The 21,436-nt window shown below is 46.6% G+C and overlaps 2 protein-coding genes across 3 annotated transcripts in view; one reads left to right on the top strand and one right to left on the bottom strand.

Moving 5' to 3' along the window:
* The window catches only part of COG4 (component of oligomeric golgi complex 4), a 33,690-nt gene extending 31,314 nt beyond the window's left edge, over window positions 1–2,376 (top strand). The window contains exon 19 of the mRNA XM_077453466.1: window positions 1,948–2,376. Coding sequence (XP_077309592.1) covers window positions 1,948–2,082 — 135 coding nt within the window. The 3' untranslated portion in view covers window positions 2,083–2,376. The remainder of the gene's footprint in view (window positions 1–1,947) is intronic.
* Window positions 2,228–20,760, bottom strand: FCSK (fucose kinase). 2 transcript variants are annotated; one of them, XM_077453446.1, is made up of 24 exons: window positions 20,709–20,760; window positions 19,440–19,528; window positions 17,836–17,987; window positions 17,258–17,308; window positions 17,058–17,183; window positions 16,515–16,587; window positions 15,996–16,093; window positions 15,845–15,925; window positions 15,176–15,295; window positions 14,153–14,300; window positions 12,606–12,727; window positions 12,038–12,139; window positions 11,755–11,925; window positions 11,257–11,330; window positions 10,791–11,170; window positions 10,502–10,712; window positions 8,905–9,071; window positions 8,550–8,777; window positions 8,331–8,474; window positions 7,063–7,182; window positions 6,778–6,965; window positions 6,359–6,458; window positions 5,262–5,485; window positions 2,228–2,714 (listed from the first exon to the last, which is right to left on the bottom strand). In XM_077453446.1, the coding sequence occupies exons 2-24, from the start codon at window positions 19,513–19,515 to the stop codon at window positions 2,625–2,627; spliced, it is 3,246 nt and encodes a 1,081-aa protein (XP_077309572.1). In that variant the 5' UTR covers window positions 19,516–19,528; window positions 20,709–20,760; the 3' UTR covers window positions 2,228–2,624. The 2 variants fall into 2 exon arrangements, with proteins under 2 accessions (XP_077309572.1, XP_077309580.1); XM_077453454.1 differs by lacking the exon at window positions 20,709–20,760 and adding an exon at window positions 19,643–20,686.
* Between the last annotated feature and the right edge of the window lie 676 nt (window positions 20,761–21,436).

Genomic DNA, 21,436 nt, shown 5'->3' with positions numbered 1-21,436 from the left:
TGGATGGAGAGGAGCCAGGGTAATGTTTGAAGAGGGTGAATTTGATTTAAATCACTACTAAAAAGGCTTGATTTAAATCAACTTGATTTCAGTCATAATTTTTAAAGAGCAACACCGGCTCCTCCTGACCCGCTGTTGACTCACCGACAGTCCCATTCACTTTAATGGGACGGCCGGTGATGCAGCAATGACACAACAAGGTGAGGGGACGTGGCGGCAGCAGGTGAGTGGATGCCCGCTAACAGGCACTGTCATGATGTATCTGAAATGGCAGGTGCTCTTAAAATGTAAGGACTTATTGCTGGTAGTTAGAATATTTAATATTTGCAAACAAAATGACGGTTTCCTATTTAGAATAATAAGCTGCCAGGTTAGTAAAACAGCGATATCAGAAACTATTATAGGTTAATCACACATAGTTGGAGAACTACTCACATTTTTTTATTTAATTAAAACAATAACATTGCCGGTGCATGTTTTCTTAGCTTGGAGAATATACAGCCTCATGCTACATAACTAAGCTCCATTTCATGCTGAATAAACTAAATTATTAATGTATCTTAAACAGAAAATTATCTTTAGATGGATTTCTACTCTAAATCATTTTATTAAAATAAATTTGATAAAAATATAATAATTTTTTTATAAAAAAAAAAAAAATATTGTAAATTTTATCCACCCCGGGTCTTATGATTTCAGAGTAAGGCCATAGGGCTACATGGACAGTGAGATTGAGCAGTTCAGGGAAATATTTGTGATGATAAAGAGATAATCATCTCCCAGTAGCAGAGAGATTTAAGAGAAGTATGTTTGTTTGTTTTTTGCTAATTACACTTGCCTAGATGTATGCAGCATCAGACCAATGCTGCAGCTGTCCCCGGCGTGTCTGCATTGAGAACCAAGTCACCGAACATCGCCGATGGCTCGATTCTTACTCCTCCCCAAGCGGAGAGATGCTGCCTGTCAGTCAGCGTCTCTCCTGCTCTGATCCTCCATGCTCATTGGAGCAATGAGCTGTGGAGGGGCGGGGATTGGCTCCCTAGACTGCCATCAGTTAAGGTAGCTGGCGGATCCAGACTTTTGGAAGTTGGGATGACTGGTTGTCTTGACTGATAGCAGTGATGTCAGCGGAACGTGGACTTCCGACCACTCTCCTCTGAAAATGGGTCACAGGAGTTCAAAATGAATTGCACTCCTGTGACCCTTATGCCGCGTACACACGACCGGACTTTCCGGCAGATTAGGTCCGATGGACTTTTGGCGGAGTTCCAATGGACTTCCAAACGAATGGACTTGCCCACACATGAACGGACTAAGTCCATTAGTTTTGAATGTAATGATGTAAGACGGAACTAAAAAAAGTTCAATAGCCAGTAGCTTCCCTTGCGTTGTATTTGGTCCGTTGGACCAGCATACAGACAAACGGTTTTTCCGATAGGAGCTGAGTCCGTGGGACATATTTGAAACATTTTCTATTTCTAGGTCCGGTAGATTTTTTTTTTTTAAATGGAAAAACTATCGGATTAGCCCACATATGATCGGAATGTCCAGTCATGTGTACGCAGCATTAGAAGAAGCCCAGCCTAAAAAGCTCAGGGTGGACGTCTCCTTTAATCACCAGTATGGCCGGAGGCTTTGTAAAGGTGATAAACCTACAATGGCTGAAGAGACCTGCCACTAGTTGACTCGGCCCATTCTAGTGAGTTATCTTTATGATTTTTATTTCAGCTGGGGATTTCCTGTTCTTTATATCGGGGATATGCAATTAGCAGACCTCCAGCTGTTGCAGAATTACAAGTCCCATGAGGCATAGCAAGACTCTGACAGCCATGAGCATGATGGGACTTTTAATTTTGCAATAGCTGGAGGTCCGTTAATTCCATATCCTTGCTATATATCCTTTTCACGTTCTATATTTGCTAGTTGCTGATGCCATTTTCTCTCCAGGTGACTGAAATCCTGGATTACTGGGGACCCAATTCCGGGCCTCTGACCTGGAGACTCACCCCTGCAGAGGTACGACAAGTTCTGGCTCTACGTATAGACTTTCGCAGTGAAGACATCAAACGTTTGCGGCTGTAAATGGTTACAACCTTATTGAACAGACAAACAATCATAGGATGGAGACGGCTCTGGCCCCGGCCCCAACCAAGAGAGGATAAAAAACGTAGCCAACAGCCGGCTCTTTACAGACACAGGACTCAGAGACTTCAATGGGGACACAATGTAACCAGTGAGCAATCTTTATTCTCATCATTTCGGGGTCACTCCTTGATTAAGGCACTTTTACTTACAAAATGATTACTGCCCTGAGCATGTATTATATACCGTATAATAAAGTAACAGTTTTTTAATAAAAAGATTATAAAACCAAAATCACAGAACCCTACTATTCACCTGGAACATAGCGAGGAGCCATCCCTATCTTAAAAGATATTTTTTATTGACAGCTCCTTGGTGTATGGTGGCAAAAAGGATTAGCGGTTTCCATTATTAATTCCCATAGATGACATTCATGTTCACACACAACCCCTCCACTAGTACAGAGTATGTCCCTGATCATCATAGATTCCAAGCACCAGCTGTAAAAAGTATGTAATCAGCTCCTTGTCTTCTGCCATTTGTCACCGATCATCGGGGATCCCCGTCTCCCACTGTACAGAGAACATCTTGGTATCCAGCTGTACAGAGTGCACACTGCAGCGTTCCAGGCCCTAAAACAAATTGGACTGGTGATCAGGATGAAAACAATTTCTGTAGTACAGTGCAGATATTTAAAGTGGTTCTGGATTTAGACAACCTTATGCTTTTAATAAAAAAAAAAAAAAAAAAGAAAAAAAGAAGAGGACTTGTGATTGTGAACAGGCAGGTTTTTAAAGCAGAAAAGATGCTACGTCTCTTCTGCATTAAAGCTTTTTACCTGCCTATTCACACAGTACACTGAGCTACGCACAAGCAGCTTAGTGTACACTTTCGCCATCTGTTGAGATGAATAAACTCTCGTGCAGGCAAGGGAGTGACATCTTGGCCTTGCCAATAAAACCAGCAAATAAGGGAGGTATGGGACATCACAAGGCTGGAATTGAACTCCTTCCTGCTGGCAGGAGCTGGTCCTGTAGCCTCCCTGGCGGTATGATTATGTCAAATTTTTGTGTCTCGAAGCGGTAAAATTATTTTGCATAGAGATTTGGCGTTTTATATTGTGGGCCTGTAATTCTTAGAAATAACACACTTAAATCTGTCCAAACAAGAATCTAGTAGATATCCTGGGTATGATGAAGTTTGAAACAAAATCATAAATTATAATATAATAAAATAAAATTAATTTCCCCCACGATTCACTATCGCTCAATGCTGCAAGTGTTCTAATTTACTATCGCTCTTTTCTAGCTGCTCTAAAATCACTTTTGACGTAAAGGGACACTTTTTGGTTGCGATGGGCAATCTCCAGTTTCCTGGCAGAAAGAAGAGTATATATAAAAAGCTGCATGCAGGGCACGGGGGACAAAAGGGATGTGAAATAATTTCATACAGTAATGTAATCTGTAAAATTACAGTGTACTGTATGTATTATGAATTTTCACTTTTTTTAATCTGCCCCCATGCGACGCTTGCATGGAGCGGAGCCTGTCACAGAGAGGCATCTGGCAGAGGACAGAGCCCGCGGAAACAGCAGGGGGACATCGCAGGATCCTGGGGACAAGGTAAATATACAGCACCAGGATCCCACAGTGCAATCCTGAGTGTGGCTCGGGGTTACTGCTAATAGTGCTGAAATTTAACCCCGAGCCACACTCGGAAAAACCGCCAGGAAGGTTAACAGATCATACATGGGCTTCCTGATTACGTGATCCAGAGTTCATCCTAACAGCTCTCAAGCAACACTAGAGGGAGGATTTACTAAAACTGGAGCACACACTCTGGTGCAGCTGCACAATCAGCTTCCAAACTTTGGTTGTTCAATTAAGCTTTGAGAATAAAACCTAGAAGCTGATTGGTCACTATGCAGAGCTGTACCAGATTCTTTGTGCTCCAGTTTTAGTAAATCCCTCTATGGGTGACTGGGAGCTATGAAAGTGTTGGGAGGTGTCAACTGCGCACTCTTTCAGCACATCAGAGAGATGTCTGTTGAACTTCCATGCTATCACATATGTGTATGGCTGGTGTTAAAGCAGAGCTCCACCTAAAAAGGGGAAGAGACTGACATTTACTCTTTTCCAACAGGCTCCTGGCATATCCATGTCAGATATCCCAGGAGGCATCCACTTACAGACATTCACTGAAGGAAGGCAGACCCAGCTACACATTGGTAGAGGCTGGCTCCAAAAACGACGGCTGGCTCCCAATGACATAAGGGAAGAAGATAGCAGTACCAGACCTATCATGCAGTAGTGGAGTGAAGGATCATTAGATTCCCTGGGTGGGTATGTTATTTGAGGGGAAGATTCTCTTTTAATGACAGGGTTTCTTTAAAAAAAAAAAAATAAATTGAATTGGTTCTAAAAGGTGAAGGTTTTTTTTTTTAATCTTAATGCGTTCTCTGCATTAAAGCGGACTTCCACAAATGTTTTAGTTTATTAAGTCAGCAGCTACAAAAAGTGCAGCTGTTAAATTTTAATAAACAGACACTCACCTGTTCTAGTGGTTAGGCAATCTTCTGTGACCTGTGATGTGTCCCAGAAGATTGCAGAGAGGGAGGAGCCACCTAGGCAGCGAGACGAAGGAAGTGGGACAGGAAGGACCTGTTAAAACCAGGTACCCACTGGAAAATGTATAGCGGGAGCTGAAACATCAAGAGTTGCCAAGCGACAGCCAAGAAACCTTAAGGATTTAGAAATCTGTAAGTAAGTGGACCAAAATCCCTCCTGAGAGGTGTTCAAACCTGGTAACCAACGTCTTACCTCTGAGTTATATTTTGCTTGGGGATTAAATACTTATTTTACTCACTGAACTGCAACTCAATTTACAACATTTGTATCATGTGTTATTTCTGAATTTTTGGTTGATATTCTGTCATTTAACATACACCTATGATAACAATTATAGACCATTCATTTCTTTGTAAGTGGGCAAACTTGTCTGCAGGGGATTGAATTATTTTCCCCACTGTATGTCTATCTGTTACATACATGTCCTATGTGTGGTGTGACAAATGAACTCCACCTCACATAGATTTGTAAGTCTTCAGGGAAAAGAATATGGTCCGATTTGATGGTTTTTTTTATTTCTTTCCCAATAACTGTATCCTGGACCCTCCTTACCTGTGTGTTCTCCAGTAGTCTCTGTATGGTGTTTTTCTGCTCTGGCTCCTTTGTTAGTACATAGAGGAAGCCGCCCCCTCCAGCCCCGGCCAGGCTCTGCCCATACACGTGTGGCTCTAACATGTCCATTATCCTGCGTACAGCCTGCGGCTCACAGCCCGGTGCCATGCACTTCTTCTGCTGCCAGTACGTGGACAGACAGTGACCCAGCTTGTCCATGGCCCCTGTGGGAGAATATGACACATCGGATCGGTGAGCATATTTTCTAAACCCCCATGGCCCTCTGGTGTCTGATCATCTCTTGTAGAATGTCTGCAGTCTCTGACCGTCGCCTGTAGAATGCCTGCAGTCTCTGACCGTCGCCTGTAGAATGCCTGCAGTCTCTGACCGTCGCCTGTAGAATGCCTGCAGTCTCTGACCGTCGCCTGTAGAATGCCTGCAGTCTCTGACCGTCGCCTGTAGAATGCCTGCAGTCTCTGACCGTCGCCTGTAGAATGCCTGCAGTCTCTGACCGTCGCCTGTAGAATGCCTGCAGTCTCTGACCGTCGCCTGTAGAATGCCTGCAGTCTCTGACCGTCGCCTGTAGAATGCCTGCAGTCTCTGACCGTCGCCTGTAGAATGCCTGCAGTCTCTGACCGTCGCCTGTAGAATGCCTGCAGTCTCTGACCGTCGCCTGTAGAATGCCTGCAGTCTCTGACCGTCGCCTGTAGAATGCCTGCAGTCTCTGACCGTCGCCTGTAGAATGCCTGCAGTCTCTGACCGTCGCCTGTAGAATGCCTGCAGTCTCTGACCGTCGCCTGTAGAATGTCCGCAGTCTCTGATCGTCGCCTGTAAATGGTCTGCAGTCTCTGAATGGTTCCTAGGGTATATCTGAAGTCTCTGCCTGCTGTCTGCAGCATTACATTCCCTGAATATTATGTGCAGCCCTTTAGTGAGGTCAGGGGCCATACTTGAAGAAAGTTGACCACCCCTGCTCTAACCTACCTGCATACAAAACGTGAATATCCTGTCCAGGTGAACTAATTATAAACAACAAGAGCATTTCTAAAATGGTTGAACTGGAAATTGATCATTTGTATGAACCAAATACAACTCACCAGTACGGAAGGCTCTGGCACACAGCTCAGCATTGCTCACTAGTGCATCCACGTTCAGCATGATATCTGGAAGCCGAGCATACCAATTTCGCAAAACATCCTGAATGGAAAAAACAGAGGTTGTCCTGGAGACAGATTGGGGGGGGGGGGGGGGGTTCACCAAGTGAAACAAAGCAGTTATGCTGCCATGGCACATGGAAACGGATTCTATAGTGCCTCACAGTGATACAACAAGGGACTGCTAACTAGGAAGTTTAGACCCAAGAGACTAAATGATGATAAGAAGTTGATCAGCTTATTGTATTAATGAATATAATAATGTCTACTCGTTGATTCATATGTGTAGATATTTTAGAAATACACAGAGTTTTTTTTTTTTTTTTAATCACTGTGGTGAGTGTGTGATGAGGAGCACGTACCTGCAGAAGATTGCGGGCCAGTCTTGTCTTCCCAGTATAAACCAGCAGCAGGTGTTTGTTTATCATTTCCATAAACCCCTCTGGCAGTTCCACCCGTTCCACAGTCACCTGAAGGGGCAGTGCAGGAGCAGAACGTCCAATCTTCACCCCTGGAATAAGCCCCCCGACTTGGTCCTGCCAGCCTCCACCTGAGAGGAGACAGCGATCACTATATAGAGAGCACTTCTTCTGCAAAGTAACGTTGGCTTCTTCCACTAAGTAGCGAGACATCCCACTATTCCTCACCTGTAGTAAGGACTTGTTCCAGATGCAGCACTGCGTGAATTAGAGATTCGGCATCTGATGAGCGTCCTGACACCTCGTAAAGAACCGCCATCACCGCTCCGGCCAGGATACTGCTGGTACCTTCAGGAAAAGGTTCATATGATTGATGTACCAGGGAAGGAAGTCTGCAGTCTCTAGCACAGAGGATGCCAGTTGAACTGAATTCTGATTGGAAGTGCTTGAAGAACTGGCTGAGGACCCTACTTCACCACTCATTTTCTTAGGATATCGTGGAAGAAGTGGAGTGAAACTTTGTACTAACCTTTAGGGCCACCATCAGAAGCCACAGGGCCCCTAGACCCTCTGGCAGGGCCCTGTAAACCTCCCCAAAAAAATACCAGCGGGGTGTAGGTAAATGGCTCTGAATATAGACAGTGTACATTTGGAGGCGCCTACCCAAAACCTGTCAAATTTAGGACAAGTGGCTGTGCCTGTACATGCCTCATAGACTTACAGCACCCGGCTGCTCCAGGCACATAACAAATTATTCATTCATGGTGTATAGACCTCAGCGGTCGTGTAAATGAGATCTAAAACATTGTCTATGCCAGTGATGGGAACTTTAGTACCCCAGATGTTTTGGAACTACATTTCCCATGGTGCTCAACTACACTCCAGAGTGCATGAGCCTCATGGGAAATGTAGTTCTAAAACATCTGGGGTGCCAAGGTACGCCATCACTGGTCTATGCTGATGTCATCAGAAAGTGGCTGGTCTTTTGTGCGAGTGGATCAGTATTGTCCACACACAGAGTTAATCCTGTACTATCCTGCAGATGATGGACAGGTTTTCTTCTACTATTATAACTGCACATTCCCCCCACAGACTTGACAGGCAGCCCATTTACCAAGTGAAGGAGCGTTCATTAGGACCTGTGTGGATGGACATTGGTCTTCTGTCAACCACATCAGTTTCCAACACTCATGAGATCATTCAGAATTCATTGACAGATGCACATGGCCTGCAAATGACCCCATTCAAACCTGCAGCTGACCTCTTTCTGTCTGGCATTTGACCCCTTTCTAAACTGCATTTGAACTCCTCCTGACTGGCAGCTATCCTGCTCCAAATCCTGTCAGCCTGCAACAGGAAGTGCTGTTACTGACAGGATCCTCCCCCCCCTACAGCTCCCACCTTAGGCTAACCTGAACTGGATCCTGGTCCAGCGTTGTGCACGAAAGCAGTGCCTCTCTCTCTCTGCTGCGGCAGCAACCCAATTTGTCACTCACCCAAACCAGACCCATGCGGCAGATAGGACCACGTCTGCAGCTCGATACCTCCATCATACTTCCCAGAGAGCTGCTCGGACAAGGCTTTCTCTGATGTCAGCTCCACAGTCCCCGAACAGATGAAGGCTGCTTTAAGCAATGCCCCTGAGGAGGTGGAGACAATATGAGGTCAGCCACACACACATAACACCATCCCCTGAGCAGCCTCGTGACAATCACCTGGAGCCTGCGGCTGGCAGTAATCCTGCATATCCGAGAGACTGTGACAGGTCAACTGTGTCTGAAGAGCCAGTCCACGGGGACCACTGGTACTGCAGAGACGCAGATGTGGCTCTGGAATCCTCCTCGCCCGAGCGCCTATAGGCCGCTGACCATCGACCAGAACAGCAACATTTACCACAGCCCCTCCATGTTCATATGTGATGGGAGGGGTGTCACTCCATCCCCCTAACAACGTAAGAAGAAAATAATGAACAGGTGGAACTATGAACCAACATCAGAAACTTTGTACCACTGCAGGCCAGTCACCATATGGAGTGGCAGTACTCTGCCCAAATTTGGTCAGCTCACTTACCAGACATGTCAATGCGCGCCGGACACTCTGCCTTCACCCACTGTCCTTGGGGCGGGGGCTTCTTCTCACCGATAGACACAAATTGGAAGGATGACATCACCGCTCGGCGGATTAAGATTTGCTCCGCCCCTTCATAGTGACGAGCTGCGCGCAGAAGAAGAGCAGGTCTGTGAAAGGAAGGCGATTATTTAGGCGAGGTACATCTTTCAATGGCCACTATGCTGGACTGGGCAGTGTCATAAAGCCAAAGAACTGGAGCAGAATTTGCGCACATGAACCACTCTAGTAGGAAAAGTCCAGATACTTTTGGGTAGTGATGCTGCTTGCTGCGAAGTCCCACCCCGAGACATTCCTATTGGCCCATTATTATGATGATGAGTAGCCTCACTGGAAGAAAAGAATGTGCAGGAAACAGGAAGGAGTCGGCAAAGCTTTGGCACTATGAGGCCATTGGAGGTTCTTCTGGAATGTGCTCAACTAGGGCCCTGCACCATCCCCATTTCCAGTTTTCCATACCAGTCACTGCATGTCTCTCTCCTTTTGCAGGGTGACTGGAATTGTCTCTGTCCCCTCCTGTAGTTTTCTACAGGCAACCTGTGATGGATGGGGCCTGCTGGGCACCCCCAAAGCTCTTCTTCCAGCACAGGTTATGTACAGCACAGTCACTACTACTTTTCCAATGTAATATCTCGGTTTTCAGCATTTAGTGCACACAAAGTCAATATACACAGATCGACTATACCATTATGACCACCCACCATACCCCGGTAAGGCATACCTTTTAGAGGTCTAGTGGTGGTATCTGGCACCAAGCCATCAGTAGCAAATCGTAAGTTGCGAAGTATGGGCCTACATAGACTGGTCTTGTTTTTCCAGCACATCTCACAGATGCTCAATTAGACTGAGATCTGGAAAATTTCAGATTCAGTCCAAATCAACACCTCACGCTCATTATTGTGTTCTTCAAACCATTCATCAGATCAGGCCACCTTCTTCCACTGCTCTGTGGTCCAGTTGTGATGCTCATGTGTCCATTGTAGGCACTTTTGGCAGGGGACACGAGTCAGCGTGGGCCCCCCGACTGGTCTGCGGCTACACAGCCCCATACACAACAAACTGCATTGCACTGTGTGTTCCGACACCTTTCTATCGAAACCAGCATTACACTTTGGTCAGTCCTGACCACTGCAGACTGGAAACATCCCACAAGAGCTACAGTTTTGGAGTTGCTCTGACCCAGTCATCTAGTCATTACAACTTTGCCCTTTTCAAAGTCGCTTAAATCCTCAAATCTTGCCCTTGCATCTTGCCCATCTTTTCTGCTTTCAACACATCAACTTCAGGGACAACATGTTCCCTTGCTGCCTAATATATCCCACCCACTTTCAGATGCCATTGTACCAAGATAATCAGTGTTCTTCACTTTACCTGTCAGTGGGGATACATTTCTGGCTGATAGGTGTAGATCTTTGTGGCTATTGAGGAGTATATGTAAATAAAAGGTTTTGTGCCCAGAGTTTTTCTTTAAAGCCTGTGTGTTCAGTACCTGCAGATATCGCTCCTCCTGCACATTATTTCTGCTTGCAATTCCACCTACCTGCTAAGCCATTTCTGTCGTTCCACAGCCATCAGTCTAACGCCCTGTGCGATATCTCCCTTCTCCAGCAATAGATATCCAGGAGCCCAAGCTTTGTTAGCTGCCGGCCCACTCCTCAGGCCCCCCTCTCCATCGGCCATGCAGCCCAGGAGGTCAGCAACACAGGCCAGGGCTCGTGCAGCGACTCCGGCATCTTCAGTTTTCGAGGCCACTATGACAAGGGAAACTGGTCACTACCTCTCAAATTCAGACCACATGCAGTGTGAGGTCAATGTATATCAGGCCTCACCATTGTCCAGTGTGTCCAGCAGCCTCTGGTGGGCGCCCTCCTGCACAGCTGCCCGTATAATGGGCATCAGACTTCTCTCTTCCCTGGCCAGTAGAATTCTGTTTACTTTTTCCAGGGCCTGGCTGAAAAACACTTCCCTGCGGGCCTGCAGTGACCTCTCTTGGTCCCGATGTTGCCAAATTTGTTGCCATGACATACGCCAAGAACTGCGCCAACGCTGCCTCCAGCTTTCACAATCTGTGCCACCAGTCCCTGAACGTAGGAACCAGAGGACATCCTCAATACCCAGAGACTCGCTGGGGTGAAGGACGGGAAAGAGGGGGGCGGTCAATATGCTGCACTCGCTACTGCAATGTTCTGAACCCCAAAGGTCCCTCTCACTGCAAGACATAAGAAGGGGGGGGGGGGTAAGGATATCTGAAAGCTGTACACCAGGGAGTGAATGTCGTCTGTCTATTCCACTCACCTGATTCCCGTCCTGAGGAAAAATTCATCCCAAGGGAGGTTGAGGTAAGTGGGTGATCCACCTTCTGCAGGACACTGGGAGGACAGCAGTGTTATGAGATTACTCTAATAAAGATACATTCAGGACCACTGAGGAAGAGGGAGAGTCAGTGAGGAAGCATGAGGGTCACAGGGGAAGAGTGAAGGCCACCGAGGAAGAGTGAAGACCACGAGGAAGAGTGAGGTTCACCTGATGAAGACTGAGAGTCACTGAGCAAGAGTGACGATGTATGAGGGTAAGTGATAACAAGGAGGAATGAAGGTTAGTGAGAATGAATGAGGTTAACGAAAAACGAGTGAGGGTCACTAAGAACGAGGGAGGGCTACTGAGAATGAGTGAGGGTCACTGAAGATGAGTGAGAATCCTTAAGAGGTCAGTGAGGATGAATGAAGATCAGCGAGGGTCATCAAGAGGTCATTGAAGATGAGCAAGGGCCATTTAGGGAGTAATGAAGGATACCTGCAGTTGGTCATTGGTCCCCAGAAGGCTGTACACGGTGAGGGAAAGGTTCTGGATATGGATAGGATGTGCCTGGAGGATGACATCATTTAGATGGTACCCACATAGCCTTGCTCCTCCCTCGGGAGCAATACCAGACAGAAGACACCCGCTGCCCACATGAAGAGGACCCTATGAAAAGAGTTCAGTGTACAGTAGGAAAGCACGGTATGGCTCTAACATGGCTCATCATTATTAGTAAAGTAGTCATAGATGGTCATAGGAAGGGACTAATACAACTTACCTGCAGATGGCAGTTCTGTACTGCACTACCCCTACACAGAGTCACCTCTCCATTCAGCAGACTGTTCACCACACAGCTCCCGTCTTCTATCAGATCTGGATTCTAAATGAAGAGAGACCAATACACTGACCACACATCTAAGCCAATGTCCCCATCCATGGGTAACCCACCCAACTCCATCCCTGGGTCCCTCAGCTCCTGATCTCACATCCACAGGCACCTCACCCAATCAATGGGTCCCTCAGCTCCCTAGCTTACATCCACAGGTACCTAACCCCCATCCCTGGGTATCCCAACTCTATCCTTGGGTCCCCCAGCCCCATGTAGCCCACCACTTGGACCACAATCCACATCCCTGGATACCTTATGCTTAAGCCCTCCTTCACCACATACCCCATTCTCTGGATACCCTGCCTTGGGTTTCCTACCCAAATTCCCAGATTACCCCTATCCTTGGGTTCCCTCTCCCCATCCCCAATTCCTGGGTTCACTATTCCCACCCATAAGTTTGGATCCACTGACCCCATCCCTTGGTCCCCCATACCCATGTTTTCCATCCTTTACATACTGTGACAAATGACTGTGCCATCTTCCTCCCTCGGGATCCTTGTGAAGCGGCTTTTATCAGACTGGTGATATGATGGTGAGCGCAGAGGGACAGGTACTCATAGCTGCCATCCGGGATGTATACTGCACACGAATACACAATTAACACAACAAACATCATTACACATACACAATATTATAATATACACACACACACCGCCCACTTTATTAGGTACACCTTGCTAGTACCGAGTTGGACCCCCTTTTGCCTTCCGAACTGCCTTAATTCTTTGTGGCATAGATTCAACAATGTGTTGGAAACATTCTTCAGAGATTTTGGTTATAGTGACATAATGGCATCACACAGTTGCTGCAGATTTGTCGGCTGCACATCCATAATGCGCATCTCCCTTTCCACCACATCCCAAAGGTGCTCTATTGGATGAGATCTGGTAACTGTGGAGGCCATTGGAGTACAGTGACCTCATTGTCATGTTCAAGAAACCAGTGGTGAGATGATTTGAGCTTTGTTATATGGGGCATTATCCTACTGGAAGGAGCCTTCAGAAGATGGGACACTGTAGTCATAAAGGGATTGACATGGTGAGCAACAATACTCAGGTAGGTCGTGGTGTTTAAATGATGCTCAATTGCTACTAAGGGGCCCAAAGTGTGCCAAAAAAATATCCCCCACACCATTACACCACCAGACTGAACCGTCAGGATGGATCCATGCTTCCATGTTGTTTACACCAAATTCTGACCCGACCATCTGAATGACACAGCTGAAATTGAGACTCAGACCAGCCAATGTTTTGTCCAATCTTCTATTGTCCAATTTTGGTGATCCTGTGGGAATTGCAGCCTCAGTTTCCTGGTCTTGTCTGACAGGAGTTGCACCTGGTGTGGTCTTCTGCTGCTGTAGCCCATCTGGTTCAAGGTTCAATATGTTGTGCATTCAGAGATGATATTCTGCATACCTTGGGTGTAACAAGTGTTTTTTGAGTTACTGTTGCCCTTCTATCATCTCCAACTAGTCTGCCCATTCTCCTCTGACTTCAACAAGGCATTTTCCTCCACACAACTGCCGCTCACTAGATATTTTCTCTTTTTCAGACCATTCTCTGTAAACCCCAGAGATGGTTGTGCCTGAAAATCCCAGTAGATCAGCAGTTTTTGACATACAAAGACCAGTCCTTTTGGCACCAATAACCATGCCACGTTCAAATGATGCTCGGTTTGAACTTTAGCAAGTCGTCTTCACCATATCTAGATGCCTAAATGCAGTGAGTTGCTGCCATGTGATTGGCGGATTGTGTTACCAAGCAATTGAAGAGGTGGCTGGTGAGAATATATTATATTATATATAATTATTAGATTGTCGGTCATTAATGACGAAGCTCCATCCTGCACTGCGTCTCCACTCTCAGACTGGACACACTGTACAGTATGGAGGATCCTCAGGATATTTTAACATGGGGGGCAATAATTTCCTACCATTTCTTATAATAACAAAAGAACAGATAATTAGAGCGTCAGCTCTTCAGACAAGGCAGAGAGGCCACTCACCCATGTTCAGGGGAAGCTCATGCAGCTCCTTCCATAGCACCATCCGGGCACTTTTAGAGCGATCACTAAGCCCCGATGCTTCGCCCAGAAACCTCTCCTCGGTGACATCCTCACACATACTCATTAAAACATCCAGGAACAGGGAAATCTGCGAGACACAACAAATTAGACATGTGTAATTCGTTTAGTTCCGAATTCCTTTTTTAACGAATTTTGACAAATTTGGTAATTTACAAATTTCTGAAGTTTTGAATATCCAAATGGATGAAAAAATATTGAATTTACAAAATTTCTAAATTAGGAAATTCAAACATTTGAAGATCTAAAAATAAGAATGAAAATCTGAACATTCAAAAGAATGAAAATCTGAAAATTCGAAAACCCGAAAATCTGAAATAACTAACTAATAATAAATATTAAATTATAGGTATTGGAATTTTCTTTCAAATTTGGCTGTTAGTGAACGTATTTGAACGAATTATCTGAAATAAGGAATGCTGTATCTAAACGAATGGAACATAACGATCTAATAATAATAATAAATAACAATAATAATAAGACCTTTTTATTATTATTATTTATTATTAATGTGTTCCATTCCCTTTGTTTAGATGCAGCATTTGTTATTTCGGATAATTTGTGACTTCAGATAAATTTGTATTTGTTACGTTAACTAACAGCCAAATTTGAAAGGAAATTCCAATACCTATAATTTGTTAGTTATTTATTATTTCAAATTTTACTGTTTTTTTTTTTTTTCAGATTTTCGAATTTGCAAATTTTCGGAAATTCTGAATTTGAAGATTCGGAAATTCAAATTTTCGGATTTTGAATTTACGAAATAAGCAAAAAAACAAATGAAACAAAAATGAACACATTTTTGGTCAGCGCACATGTCTACAACAAATCGCATTCCTGACAATGGAGATATCAGTAGAAGGGCAGGGGGGACAGAGCCACCCGTTCCTGACCATGGAGCTGTCTCTACAATACACAAGCAGAGGGACAGAACCGCTCACACACCTCCAAGGGTTCTGCTCCAGAGTCCAGTCCCTGGTAGGTACATCCGTCCAGAGGAGAGGAGGCCAGAGTGCCAAGGAAACGTTCCGCTGTCTCAGAAGAGAGGAAGACGATTCCAGACACCTGATGGAGAAATACAGCCGCATTATTACCGTGAGATCAGTCAAAGGGTCAGTGACATTTCAGATAAGATGGGAGTGTGGTGAGCAAAGTCACCCCTGTATCTCAATCAAGCTAACAGATCTTCCTGCTATAGCTCTCAGGGACCAGAGACACTCACAGACTGACATCCCGGGGACCACAGACACACATCCCGGGGACTGGACACACCCACAGGCAGATATTCCGGGGACCAGAGACACCGTCAGACTGACAGCCCGGGGACCAGAGACACCAATAGACTGACATCCAGGGGAGCAAAGACACCCAAAAACAGACAACCTGATGATTCAAATCCAATTCAATGTTACTGGTGTGACACTAGAGACCTCAATGGGTGCTGATCACACCTTCACCATCCGACCACCCCCCGAAGCTCTGGGGTCACACGACACTATATCACAGTGTAGTCCTGGCTAATATGCTGGATGGGGTGATGGTTATCTCCATCCTCTGTCATCTATAGATATAGGAGACAGGAGGGGGTCTCATCTCCAGGGACAGGAGTATTACCAGGGGGACATGTTGATCCTCCAGCAGACAGGCGCGAATCCTCTCCTCACACCCTCGGTATATGATGTCTCTCACTGTCCCCTGGAACACAGAAGAGGAATTCTCACCTACAGCTCATTGTCTGCACTCCCTCCTCCCCCCACCAACCTACCTTTCCGTCTGTCAAATAGACCCCATGATTCCGAGCGTATTCTGGAGATCCTGGGAGAGCAATGACCCGTGCACCCCAAAACTGGTTCCACTCTATTCCTGAACATAACAAGAATGGAGATGACAAGAGTACAGAGAGAACAGATGAAATGCGGCAAGGACAGAGATAACATGAGCACAACAGGGAAAAAAAAAAGGACAGGAGAACAGAGAGGATGGAGAGGACAGGAGCCTAAAGAAGATTAAGAGGATGGAAGTAGAGAGAGGATGGAGAGGACAGGAGGAGCGCAGCATGGATTTTGATTATGGTAGCACAGCAACGATAGGAGCACGGCAGGGGTGGAGATGACGGAAGCACATAGAGGATGGAGAGGACAGGAGAACAGAGGGGAGAATGGCACGACTTGAAGTTCTTAATTCAGACACATTGATACATCAGACCTGCAGCTACGGCAGGAACTGTCTGATTGGCAAAGGATGACGGGATAAGGCCACAATGAGGGTTACCCTCGGGACTCACTTGGGACAGAGCGCAGAGTCAGCGTCATATCCGTGCTGCAGATCCAGACACCAGGGGGAGATCCAGGACACAGCTGGAAGGAATCAGAGAGATCAGATTACACACCAGGTTACCATAAATCATGCGTGCATGATAATGTAACTCACCACCAGAGCTGACGATCTACAATAAATATCACAAGAACAAATGCACATACAGATCTTTCCACCCGATATCTCAACTATGCCCTTCTCTTAAGGCCCCATTTGTGCACACAGAGCCTTTCTGTCCACCTGGTATCTCGGCTATCTCCTACCCCCCAGGCTCAGTTTGCACACACAAACCCAATCTGCCCACCTGGGGTATGGAGGTGATAGCTCAGATACATTGGCATACACAGACCTGGTATCTCAACTATGCCCCCCCCCCCTTCTCACCTGGTATCTCAACTATGCCCCCCCCCCTTCTGCCTAATGTGCGCACACAGAGACATTCCGCCCACCTGGTATCTCAGCTATCCCCCTCTCCCGGCCCACTTTGTGCATACAGACCCATTCTACATACCTGATATCTCAGTACATTCAATAGACTGTCCAAGTTGCAGGTGACAGATTCTACTGGTGCTTGTGGATCCTCCAGGGGCAAAACGGTAAACCCACGGCCACAGTCATCAAACAGGAAGTCCCGCCCCTTTCAGAGCCAGACATGGGAAGGTTAGTGATTATTTTTACTTGGCTCATCATCACTGCTGTGCAATCACTCACCGTGTGCAGGATGAGAAGTCGTGCCCCCTGCAGGACGTCTGAGGACACAACCTGAAGACATAAGGGAGACTGTGACAGGACATCTTCATTTTTGGAATGAATACGCAAGCACGGATTTAGAATTCACTGTACAATGAGGCCTGGATGTGATGCCCAGGAAATAACAGGAGGAGAAGCCACCCTGCACTACAGAGGTTAGATATGACACCCACGGGACAATAGAAAGAGGAGCTACCCTGCACTACGGGCCCAGAATGTGACACCCAGGGGACAAAACGAAGAGGAAGCAAACCCTGCACTACAGGGTCCAGACATGACACCCAGGGGACAACCGGAAAAAGGATCACTCTGCACTATGAGGTTTGAACATGACACCCAGGGCAAAACAGGAAAAGAAACCACCCTGCATTATGGGGTTCGAATGTGACACTCAGGAGACAACAGAAAAAGGAGCTATGCTACACTACGTGGTTGGAAAATGACATCAAGGTGATAACAGGAAGAAAAACCATCCTGCATTTTGGGGCCCAGATATGACACCCAGGGGACAACAAGCAGTGCACAATCATACCACTTACCGTGTACCCGGCACGAGCACTCAGGTGTTCTGCAGCCACCAGCAGAGCATTCAGAGTGGCTCCTCCACTGCCCACATGAGCCTGGGGGTCTTCCACTGTCAGCAGCAGTGTATCTGGGGGCAGGATGCCACGCCGCTGTCTGATCTCTAGTTCTGGGTGGAGAAGACATTCATTAAAGACCATTTCTAAGCAACATTTCACCTGAAACTGTGAATTCTATCCAGAAAACACAGTGACTGTGCAAACGGAACAAAGTGGCCCTAAAGCCCAACTCCGTTTTTACTTTGAGTCTTTAGTTGAGATATTTCTTCTCATTTCCTGTCTAGGTGACAGGTGTCAGAGAGATTTGAAGGGAAAACACAGACAGCCCTCCCCATTGTAATGTGGTGCATTGTACTCCACGAATAGAGGGGAGAAGTATGGCAGAGGGGGAGAGAATGGAAGGGGAAGGGGAAAGGGGAGGAGAGGGGGGAAAGAAGGGAGGGGAGGAGAGGAGAGGGGGGAAAGAAGGGAGGGGAGGAGAGGAGAGGGGGGAAAGAAGGGAGGGGAGGAGAGGAGAGGGGGGAAAGAAGGGAGGGGAGGAGAGGAGAGGGGGGAAAGAAGGGAGGGGAGGAGAGGAGAGGGGGGAAAGAAGGGAGGGGAGGAGAGGAGAGGGGGGAAAGAAGGGAGGGGAGGAGAGGAGAGGGGGGAAAGAAGGGAGGGGAGGAGAGGAGAGGGGGGAAAGAAGGGAAGGGAGGAGAGGAGAGGGGGGAAAGAAGGGAAGGGAGGAGAGGAGAGGAGAGGGGGGAAAGAAGGGAAGGGAGGAGAGGGGGGAAAGAAGGGAAGGGAGGAGAGGGGGGAAAGAAGGGAAGGGGAGGAGAGGGGGGAAAGAAGGGAAGGGGAGGAGAGGAGGGAAAGAAGGAAGGGGAGGAGAGGGGGGAAAGAAGGGAGGGGAGAAGAGGAGGAAACAAGGGAGAAGAGGAGAGGAGGAAACAAGGGAGAAGAGGAGAGGAGGAAACAAGGGAGAAGAGGAGAGGAGGATAGAAGGGAGAGGAGGATAGAAGCGAGGGGAGGGGAGGAGGATAGAAGGGAGGGGAGGAGGAAAGAAGGGAAGGGGAGGGGAGGGGAGGAGGAAAGAAGGGGAGGGGAGGAGGAAAGAAGGGGAGGGGAGGAGGAAAGAAGGGGAGGGGAGGAGGAAAGAAGGGAAGGGAAGGGGAGGGGAGGGGGAAAGAGGAAATAAGGGAAGGGGAGGAGGAAAGAAGGGAAGGGGAAAAGGAGGGGGAAGGGGAAAAGGAGGGGAAGGGGAAAAGGAGGGGGAAGGGGAAAAGGAGGGGGAAGGGGAAAAGGAGGGGGAAGGGGAAAAGGAGGGGGGAGGGGAAAAGGAGGGGAGGGTCAAGAGAAGGAAGACGGTAAAAGGATGAAGGGAGGAGAAGGGGAAAGACTGGATGTCTGGGACAGAGAAAAAGGGAGGGGGAAGAGTGCAGAGGGGAGAGAATGAAAGGGAGGGAAAAGGAGGAGGAAGAAGAGGTCATGGGGATTAAAGTGGAGGTGGGACGGGAATGGCAAGGGAGAGAAGGAAAAGGGACCAGAGGTGATGAGGGAAGGGAAGTCAATACTGCTCTCACCTCTCTGAAAGGCCTGGACGCTGTCCTTATGCTGACAGGTGAGGACCAGCACTGTCCAGTCTGTGTGTGACGCCATTCTGGCCACTAATCTGCAGAGAGCGAGAGAAACAGGTACAAGCCTGAGACACTGCACACATATTAACTGACCGATGCGTGTAATCTCCTCCTCCGGACCTGCAGATGGCATTTTTCTCATTATTTACCAGCGACTTCCTCCTGACCTGCAGTTGACATCTTCCTCCATATTTACCAGTGACTTCCTCCTGAGCTTCAGTTGACATCTTCCTTCTGACCTGCTAGTGACCTCCTCCTGATCGTCAGTTGACATCTTCCTCCATATTTACCAGTGACTTCCTCCTGACCTGCTATTGACCTCCTCCAGAACTGCAGTTGACATTTTCCTTCTGGCCTGCAGTTGACATCTTTTTCCTGACCTGTAGGTGACCTCCTCCCCATTGTTTGGCAAGCAGAGACTTTGTTTGGCTTGCTTTGTCTGCAGGTCATACACACCTAAGTAGGACATGTCACGTTCATAGAAATACAGCACAACACCACACAGGTCCTACACAGCCGTGCACCACCTCATCCCTTTAAACCCAAACACATATGAAATTACACATGTTCTGAGGCTAATTTAATGCAGGTAAGGCACCAAGTGAGTTTAATTACCACCTTAATCACCCACAGAATCTAATTAATGTGTGCAGGTTTAAAGGGATGAGGTGGCAACTTCTCCCTGTGTCTGCCTCCAGTACAGTCAGCTGGATTTTACAGAACCGAGATTGAATGGGGTCAGCTTACAGAATTATTCCACCCAGAACCGATATTTATCGCTCTGCTCCAAATTCCTTCCATCTCTCATGTCATCTGATGGTGGCGTTCCTGGGTCTGCCCACCACCCATCAGGAGTTATCAGAACACCCCAAAATGGAAGAGAACACGGCTATGGGGGGGCTAACTGCTGGAACCCATAAGATCTATCACAGGTTCCACCTATAATAAAACTAGAACTATAGGGGGGAATGGAGTGCTTGAAAGATATAAGAAGACAGACTCCACCTACAACTGATAGTATGGGATTATCTGATCAGTGGAAGGTGACACTATACTGTAAGTGATCTGTAATGTGACAGATCACCCCTAGGACAGCCTGGAACCCTGAGAGAGGTAAGTACCACCTGTCTGTACACCAATAGGTAAGTGCTTCTTGCAGGGTCCCTCTCCAGTCTCCCCCCGGAACTCAAGTATTAATACTACAGGAGCACTCACCAACCACCCAGAGCTGAGCTGGAGCAGGAACTCAGATCACATGACCGCTCACTGCATTCTGGGAGCTGTAGTCTGCAGTAATCGGCCAGCGCAGTGTGAGCGAGCTCCACCGGGGGGCGACATAACACCGAGAAGAGGAGGAGAAACATTGTTACTATTATCTTCAATAATGAGAAGAAATAGAATAAATATCTTTAGTATACTAATGAGAATAAATACAACTATAGTGAGAATGATAACAATAATATAAGAATGCATAGAATAATCATAATAACAAATATAGTCATGAGAATAAATAGAACAAAAACAATAACAATACATATAATAAAAAACATATACAACAATGATAATTATGATAGTAATAATAATACCAAATATAATAAGAATGATAATCAATATAACATTAATAAAAAATAATAACAATATTATAGTTGTGAAATTTACACCTATAATAAAGGAGTTTTTTAACTTTTTAATTTATTTTTAAGTTCTGTAATGTGCTGCGTACAATCTAAACTAACACCAGGTAAAAAAAAAAAAAAAAGTGAGCACACAAAAGTAAAGTAGACAAAAAAAAGTACACAGGTTGTACACATGGTCCTCCTCCGAAGAGTAAGGACCCTGGTCCTGATCCTTGGGGGTATGGGGGTATAAGGCTCCTGACGGGCACTGTGGTACTGGTACCTAGTTAAAACTAGATGGACCCAATTCTTCAGGACAGGGTGCAC

Source organism: Lithobates pipiens, unplaced genomic scaffold, assembly GCF_037356315.1.
Source record: "Lithobates pipiens isolate NorthernLeopardFrog02 unplaced genomic scaffold, aLitPip1_a1.2 Scaffold_10, whole genome shotgun sequence".
NCBI classification, from domain to species: Eukaryota; Metazoa; Chordata; class Amphibia; order Anura; family Ranidae; genus Lithobates; species Lithobates pipiens.
This window is presented reverse-complemented; position numbering and strand designations above follow the sequence as displayed.